The sequence below is a fragment of the Macaca fascicularis genome, chromosome 4 (genome assembly GCF_037993035.2).
Source record: "Macaca fascicularis isolate 582-1 chromosome 4, T2T-MFA8v1.1".
In the NCBI taxonomy this organism is placed as follows: Eukaryota; Metazoa; Chordata; class Mammalia; order Primates; family Cercopithecidae; genus Macaca; species Macaca fascicularis.
The window spans coordinates 121,701,075-121,710,435 of NC_088378.1; the positions used below are offsets into that span (position 1 = coordinate 121,701,075).

Genomic DNA, 9,361 nt, shown 5'->3' on the forward strand with positions numbered 1-9,361 from the left:
ATTACAATTATAAAACACTGTATAACACTACATCATAATAATATTATTAATACAAATTAATTTTTGCTATCTACCAATCTATATTTAAGTGATTGATCTCTGGCATTCTAGATTACACAATTATATCATGTCTGGAGAGTTCAGTGTTGACTTAGTACAAGAGAAATAAAGAAAAAAAGAGTGGTAGCATCTTCTTCACTAAATTGGCAGAAGTTTATCTCCACCCACGTGACAGAGGACTTTTGATCCTTTTTCTCTTCATCTCTGACCTATTTATTTGCCTGGTACAGAAACATTTATTTCCATATGATGTTTGAGATACTAAACATAAATTATGGTTTATGTACCTTCTCATAGTTTCCATATAAATGTGTTTGTTTCTTGGACACAGAGTTATATAGATGCTAATCACATAATAACAGAAAATTGATAAAAATAATTTTAATAAAGAGCTAACCAAACTGAAAAGGGAGTAAAATGAAATATGTTAACACCTTACCCATGTAAAAATACATCAAAAAGGAAAAACAGCAGGAGGAAAAACACTAAACCCTAAGAGTAGTTATGTTGGAGAGATGGGTTCATGACTGATTTATTTACTCTTTCTAATATTATATTGTTTTACATATATACTTATAATTTCATGATCAGGATAAAAGCAAATTAAAAACATCTTAAGAGTTTTTAAAATTTTAAAATAATTTGAAAATTTAGAACAATACAGAAATGTTCAAAGATAACAGAAAAGTCACTTCTAATTCTAACATCCAGAGCTGACTATTATAATCAATCTTAAACATAGGCTGCCAATCCAAGGGTCTTCTCTCTTGGTCCTCAAGAATTTTATTTAACTTCTTTCATCTTATACTTCAGTACTTAATGCTTCTGTTTTTGTCCTTGTCTTCAATGAATTCAATGTGTTTCCAAGTTTCCACATTCCATATTAATTTCTTTTATAATATTAAAATGACTTTAACATAAACTTTCTTATGAATTATAAAGCATCAGTAAAACTTGACATTCAGAAATTAAAGTATCCACCAAATGTATTTCTTACTTAAACCTGTAACAACAGTTTGGATGGTATAAAAATTTAGGACAGAGGTCTGACTTAGAAGAAATCAAAGAGTTTCAGTGAATTTTAGGTTTAAGAGAAACTGATAGCTTGCAGTTTTCTTATTTGAAACATTGGCCTAACAATGTGATTACTCATTAGAAAATATAGTCAGAGGAGCAATCTTGGAAAGGAACATTTATGACATATTAAGTTTATACTTTTCTGCTATATTCATAGGTAAAGCTCAAGAAACAAAAATGTGCTTCCAATATAGATTTGTCGAGCCATTAACTAAAGCAATGAGATAAAATCACCCAATGAAAGACGACAGACTGAGGTGGTAAAGTCTGAAATCCCAAGGAATAGGATTTAAATAATTCTATGTGAAGAACTGGAACCCACAAAGGACGATAAGAAGGAGTTAGCCAATATGAAATCACTCCTAGGCTGTGTCTTCTCAGGTGAGTTTTCAGACATAAAGAAAATAAGTAGCCCCATACCCCATTATATCCTATGTTATTTTTTGTCACACACAATTCATGAGCATAATAAAATGTTGTGTTTTTCTTCTACTTTAAGCCAACAAGTTTTAGAGTGGTTTATTGCACAGGAATATAAACCAGAACACAGCTTAACTTTCAAACTACAGAAATTTTTGTTAAGTAGCAATAAGCAATAAATTATGGGTAGGACTTCTGGAAAAATGGAGCAAAAAATTTAGAAAATCTGCTTCTCCATAAAAGTAAGAAAAAGATTGTCACAAAATTGCCTAAATCCACTTTATAAAGAGCTCTGCAAATTAACTAGACTTGCAAAAAAATCCAAGGAGCCTTTCTTTATTCAAGAAAAATTACAGAATCTCCACAATTCTTCCCTCGTGAGGTTTTTAGTTTTGTTTAAATAAAATCACAATCTAATTGAATAATTAAAATCTTGTGGAGAGAGCTAAGGATTCTGGTATAGAAACTTCTGCCTCTGGAAAAATAGCAAGGTTTCTTCTTCAAGATATAGGGAGTCCTAAGGCATTCTACTTGTAGTAAGGAAGCCCATTCAGCCCACATTCACAGACTTTACCATGAGAATTCCATTGCAGAGAGGAAAAGACATGCATGACAACCAAGGAAATCCTACAATGTATTCAGTTATTCATCCAACATATAAGTAAAATCAGCAGCATGAATGTCTAAGATCACAATGGCAAACAGAATGCTAGACTCTGAGAAAACAGATCAAGGAAAAGAATATAATGTAAAACAAAACAAACAAACTAAACCTCTCTAAAATGTATTTACAGAGGTATTCAAGAAACCTTTACATTTATAATACAGGACTATTATTCTATGACATAAGAATGATCAGAGAACAGAAAAGGGCACTTATATTCCTTTTTTAGCAAATGAAAAAAAAGTTTGCCTAAAAATTGCAAAAGCTAAATATAAAAGTAAAAGATTTATTTAAAATCAAAAAATAACAAATAGACATAAAAGAGAGAAAATTATAGAGGAATAGCTAAATGTTTGACTTAAAAACAATCCCCAAAAGAGAGAAAATAAACAAACAAATAAGGAGGGAAGAACTTATCAGTAAAAAAAAAAAATAGAGAAAGAGAAGAAAATTTCCCAGATCCGGGGAAAGATATAAGCTCATCAATACCAGAAAGATAACTTATTCATAGGAAATTTACACCAAGAAATGTGTGAATCATAAAGTTTGGGAGATTGAATCAGAAAACCAATGTCCTAATGACGTCAAAAGAGAAAAAAATAAAAACATTTAAAAGGAGCAGAGAAAGAAATAAAAACATTTAAAAGGAGCTATCCCAGCATTAGAGTTTTCATCAGGAAGACTGCATGCCGGATGTTAGTGGAGTAACAGCTTCCAAGTTCTGAAGGAACATGATTTTGAACCTAGATTTAACATCCAAATAACTAAATGTGAGGGCAGAATAAAACTATTTTTTAGAAAGGAAATGAAATTCTAATTAAAAAAAAAATCTTTTCTGAAAACAATTCTGGAGGGAGAAAAACAAGAACAAGAACAACAACAACAAAAAGACACGAGATCCAGATCACAGTAAATTAAACTCAGGAGGGCAGGTTTAGAAAATCTTAGAATGAAGCAATCTCAGGAATCACCTATGCTACTGAGATAAACTTGGAGATAGGGAATGCCTATTATTTATATTTTGTCCAGATGCAGGAAGAAAACTGTAGGAAGAAATTCTTTTCAACAATGACTTAAATAAATATGAAACAATTAACATAAAAACACAAAAACACTTAAGAAAAAAGAAAGCAGAAAGAAGATAAGAAAAACATAAAAGAAATTATTGATAGTAATAATGTTAATAATGATGTCAATTTGACTTTGAAACCAAGAGCATTTATCTTTGATTAACCTATGTGTTGTGATAATTGGCACATAGAAAAAGGCAAAATATTTGGTAATGCTTATTGTATTACAGTCTAAAAATAAAACATGTGTTTTAATTCTAATTATATACAGAGTACACATATTATCTTACACAACATAAAAGGAAATGTGCAACAAATGAATGGGATGTGAAAAATGGAGAGAATTGCTGGAGTAACTGGCAAGAGGGCAAATATTTTCGTTTTAAATGAGTAAGGCTTAATATTGCAACTATGGTTGATAGGAAAAATATAAGTGTTTTGTTGAAGATAACCTATAACATTTAAAAAAAAATAACATAACTTCAAAATATTTGATAAAGATAGCCTAGAAAAGAGTGCAAGCAATCTAAATTTGTAGTTTTCTTAGCAGAAACCAAGAGATGTACTCTGGTTGGTAAGCCAAGATAAGATATAAACTACATCCTTGTTCTTATGTTAGTAATCACTAGAAGGCCTAGTGGGCAGGAAGTTATTGCTATTCATTACAAAGTCTCTTCTCATTATTCATTATGTGCATGTAATAAAATATTTAAATGTTAAAAAAAGTGGAGAATTACTGAGCTTTACTAAGAAAACAAGAGTTTCGTGAATATGTAAGTTATGTCTGAAAAAAATGTAACAGAAATTAGTGACAAACGTGAGGCTTAATATTTGGGTCTTGTAAATGAAGAATTTGGGCAAAAGTAATGGGATAACATGATATAATTAAAAATTTTTGATATGCAGGCATACTGATAAATTGACACACCAGATTAGTGACTACAGTAAATTTTGAAAAGTAATCAGCAGATTAATGGACAATGTCCTGTTGTTTTATTTCTGAAGTAGTAAAAAAAATATTTACCTTAAGTTTATTCCATGGATGCCCCTTTGTGTTGATCATTAATTAATTAGCAATGATATGAAGATGCCGTGTTTACAGCTATCATTCACAGAGGGATGCCTCCCAAAAGCTCCATTATTTTCAAGTGTTTTCAATTTGGGTAATTCTGCCCACAGCCATAGTCATTGGAGCAGAGACAGGCACACAAAATTAAAATAATTTCTGGATAATGAGAGTTTCTCTTCCACTAGAAAACTATAAATAGTAAATGTCTTTTGGGTTTTTGGAAAGTTCTCTAGTCTCTGCATTCTGTTACCAAATCTTTCAACAGCTTCTTTCTACAGAATGAGGATCTTTTACTATCTCTATTTTCTGTGTTATGTGACTTTCATTCTACCAGGTAAGATAGATGTCTCTGTTATATTTGTGTAAAACTTCTCATTAGAAATAGAAATAATAAATTATTAATTGTAGAATGCAGATTTTTAATGCAATCTTATCAATTAAAGAAGTGTCTTGATTATATCAAATCTTGGTTTTCTCATTGATAATGTCATTACACTGGTGTACTTTACCTACCTCATTTTCCAAATTGATACGCAGATAAAATGAGATAATGATGATAAGATCTTTCAACTTTTTTGGGCTGTGTTTTCTTCTAGGTATTTAAATTCTTAAGAAAACTATAATATATTAAATTTATTTATAAGTCCCAGAAGTGAAGGCTTAAAATCAATTAGACCCTAGAGAAACTGAATGAACTGAGAACAGCAGTGTATATTTCTTGGAATATCAATAACAGAATCTATAAGATGATCAAATGGATACTAGAAAATATTTTGAACTGAATGGTAATAAAAATGAGATAAATTAAAGTTCATAGTAGGGTTTACAAGGAAATTAATATAATTATATCCATATATATAAAAAGAATTAAAACTAAAATGTAAAATTTTAACTGATGAAGTTAAAAAAAGAAAATCAAATTAAAATGACAGTTATAAGCTTGTAATGAGACATAATTAAATATAATAAGTGGAAGACAGAAACTAGAGAAAATAAAAAAGGCTACATTTTGGTTTTTGAAAAGACTAACAAAATTCATAAAGCTTTGATAAAACTGTAACGAAAAAGTGAAGGCAGAACTAAACTTTATCAGATATATTAGTATATATGCTACAGATATCAAAATGATCATGTGAGGATATTAAGCACCAGAAATTTTTGCATGTGTTAATGAGTAAGGTTCACCTTTAATTTTCGTTCTTGTAATGTCCTGATCAGTTTTAATACCAGGTATTTTTGATCTCATAAAATAAGTTAGAAACATCATTTTATTTTCTATTATCTGGAAAAGTTTGTGCATAATTGGTGTTATTTCTTCTTTAAATGTTTAAAATTCAACAGTGAACCTATCTGGCCTGGGTATTTTCTCTGTAGAAGCTTAATTATTATAGATTCTATTCCCTTATTGAATTTAGAAACATTTAGATTTTCTATTTCTTTTTGTTGCTGTTCAGATTCATTATGATGTAACTTTTTCAAAAATTACCTAATACATATAAATTTTTGAATACATCAATGTAGAATAGAGAACCCAGAAACAGACAAAGATGGCACTACAGAACAATGTAATAAATAAGCTCTTCAATAAATAGGACTGGTTTCATTGCATAGTCATACGAAGAAAAAATGAAATTTGACTATTGCCTCTTACCACATGCAAAATCTCATTCTAAATAACCTGAGATGCAAGCATGGAAAAAGGCAAAACAATAAACCATACAAGTTAACGTAAAATAATTTATTAACAATTTTGACATACAAGTAGTAGTATTTCTTAATCAGTAGAAAAAATAATATTGACTACATTAAAATTCGGAAACTTTTGTAAATCAAAAAACATCAAGTAAAAAAAAGCAAGCTCTATATAGAGAAAAATATGTGCAATACATTTAGCATACAAAAGGAACACAACTAGAATATATAAATAACATACATAAAACAATATAAAAAAGACAGCCCAATAGAAAACCAAAGATGGATCACTTTCTAAACAACAGATATTTATTAGGTCAGTAAACATAAGAAAATATGTTGCCCTTTTTTGGTAATCAGAAAAATGGGCATTTTATTATGAAATATAAAATGGGTTAAAATATATGAGGTGTCATTACATTCACATCATAATTACTAAATTAAAAAATCAATCATTTCTTGGGTTTTAGATGTCTGAAAGTATTATGCAATGCTGCTGGAAGTTTAAGTTAGCACCAATGATTTGAAAATAGGGTTGGCGTTATCTATTAATGTTGAAGCTATGCAGACACATTGCCATTGCATTTCACCCTTAGGGATATGCCCAACAAAAATGCCTGAGCATATGCCCCAAGAGTCAAGTACAAAAGTATTCAAAAACTGGAAACAACCTGAATATTCATCAGCAGATAAGGCTAAATTTTAGTATATGCATATAACAGTCCACTATATGATAATGAAAATGGAAGAATTACAGTTATGCAAAATAAGAACAAATCTCCAAAAACAAAATTGTGAGTGAATGAGATGTAAAAATATATGTGCTGTGCTGTTGCGTTCACATAAAGCTTTAACATGAGCAGACTTAAACAAAATATAAATCAAGACAATTTTTTTTTTTTTTGAAATGAAAGAGTGAAAGGAATAGTAATTGTAAGGGGGCACAAGTGTGCCAGAAACATTCTATTTCTTGACTTGGGTAATGTTTACATAGGTCCCTAGTGTTTAATAACACTCCTAGCTGAGCATTTATGTTTAGGTACTCTTCTGCAAGTTTGTTTTATTTTATTTTTAAAGTTTATACATAAAGAAATAAAATATAATAAAGCACATGCTTTTTCTATTATACATTTTTGTAATCTAAGCTGTTTCTGTTTCAAAAATCCGTAGCTATATTCATAAAATGCCATTGATAGCTGAAAGAGATCTAGTTTGTGAGAATGTAGCATATAACAACATTAAGCATATAGTGAAAATCATTTAAAGAGATGGAGAAAATATTTTAATAAATAGTGTGGAACAATTATTTAATCGTTTAAAAGAAAGGAAGTTAGCTACATATCTGACAAGTACAGTTGATATGAAGAGAAAAATACTATAATAAATAATATACTACGATGAAAATTCTATGCAAGAATTTCTTATTTTGAAAGTAAAATAACACATTAAAATAGATGATTTTTGTACATTACTGCATATAAAAATGCAAAATTGTTTACATTTTTAAATTGAATATTTATGTGTCTTGTAATGAAAGTGTTATTGTTTAAAATCCCTAACTAACAATACAGAAAATAACAACTAAGGAAGACCAACTGGTGACAAATATGACAGATAAAAGTTACTATCCACAATATATTTTTTAAATTTTTGTGAATGTATTTTTAAAAATTCCAATTATATGATCAACAAAGTATGTAAAAAATTTTATAAAAAGAAGGAAAAGTATTCAACATAAATAAGGACATAAAAATCAAAATTGCAATGGGGCAAAAATTGCATATATTTTTGTGGCAGTACTAAAACCCTAAAATTAAACTTTTTTACAACTATCACAAGGATATGTCATGTAAGTATTAAAATATGTAACCCACATTGTTTATCATAATCCTAAAATATTAAAAACTTTAGATATTGGCCAGGCGCAGTGGCTCACGCCGGTAATCCCAGCACTTTGGGAGGCCAAGGCAAGTGGATCACGAGGTCAGGAGATCGAGACCACCCTGGCTAACACAGTGAAACCCAGTTTCTACCAAAAATACAAAAAATTATCCGGGCGTGCTGGCGAGGGCCTGTAGTCCCAGCTACTCTGTGAGGCAGGAGAATGGCGTGAACCTGGGAGGTGGAGCTTGCAGTGAGCCGAGATCGCGCTACCGCACTCCAGCCTGGGAGACAGCGAGACTCCGTCTCAAAACAAACAAACAAACAACAACAACAAAAATTTAGATATTATATGATTGTCCAAAAACAGCTGAAAGATTATATACATTGTCATGTAGCTCTAAAAGTATCTTGAATCTTTTTGAGAAGAATAATATATGTCACGAAGTTTTAAATCATATATTAATTTTAAAACAAGTTTTAATTTTGCATATACATGGGGGTATAAGATAGTTTTTATGTATTTTTTTTGGTATCTTCTAAACTTGGTACAATGTACATATCATACTCTATGAAATCAGAAGTAATATATGCTTAAATAAAAGATTAGTAATTTCTGTTACTCTTCTTTTACCGTAGCAACATGTACCTTGGTGGATGCTGATCGTTGCACCAAACGTTACGGTCGTTGTAAAAGAGACTGTCTTGAGAGTGAAAAGCAAATAGACATATGTTCCTCAGCAAGAAAAATTTGCTGCATTGAGAGGTTGTATGAAGAAGATGGTATGTTTTGAAAAGGAAGACATACCTCTGAACAAAGAAGTTACATGGGCATCAGGGCAGAGAGGTATGGGAATATAATTAGGACTTCTGAAATAAATAATTAAATATATAAGCCAATAGTGCTATCTTCCTTTGTGGGTGTTAATTTCATATACAATGGAATGAGATAGAAATTCTCTTATTTTTCTGAATTAACAGTTTTAACATAAGCATATCTGGAACTATGTTTGCTCTAATTTAGGTTCAGTTTTAATCTGTCTTGGGCCACAAAAACATATACCATTGAATGCTTCCCAATTTAGCCAAGATCTCATTAGAAACTTGATTCATGAAAATCAATGGACTTATCAGTTGTCTAAATATCACCATCAGGTTATTGGAGTCAAGACACAAAAAGCCTAAGCAAGAGCTAAAAGTATAAGTTCAGGAAAATACGGATAAACTCACTAGCCCTTCCTCTATCACCTCACAAGAATCTCATTCAGAAAGGGATAATAGATCCAGTTTTGATTCATTAAGAATTGAGTTTAAATACAATCTAAACGTTGATCCATTAAGCACTGATTCATTAAGAAGTGGGTTTAAATACAATGTGAACTTTGGATAAAGAATTTAGACTCACAAAACATTGCCTGAGCTTATTAG

General features: G+C 30.2%; 1 protein-coding gene across 1 annotated transcript; it reads left to right on the forward strand.

Annotated features, from left to right (window-relative positions):
* Positions 1–4,580: 4,580 nt before the first annotated feature.
* Positions 4,581–8,788, forward strand: DEFB114 (defensin beta 114). Its single transcript, XM_015448926.3, has 2 exons — positions 4,581–4,694; positions 8,573–8,788. Exons 1-2 carry the CDS (start codon positions 4,640–4,642, stop codon positions 8,725–8,727), a joined length of 210 nt encoding a protein of 69 aa, XP_015304412.3. The 5' UTR covers positions 4,581–4,639; the 3' UTR covers positions 8,728–8,788.
* The last annotated feature ends 573 nt before the right edge of the window (positions 8,789–9,361 follow it).

What these genes read in the sequence shown, in the direction of transcription:
- DEFB114 (XM_015448926.3), top strand. Translation starts at nt 4,640, where the DNA reads ATGAGGATCTTTTACTATCTCTATTTTCTGTGTTATGTGACTTTCATT. An exon ending in TGTGACTTTCATTCTACCAG is followed by an intron (nt 4,695 to 8,572) that starts GTAAGATAGATG and finishes CTTTTACCGTAG; the next exon opens with CAACATGTACCTTGGTGGAT.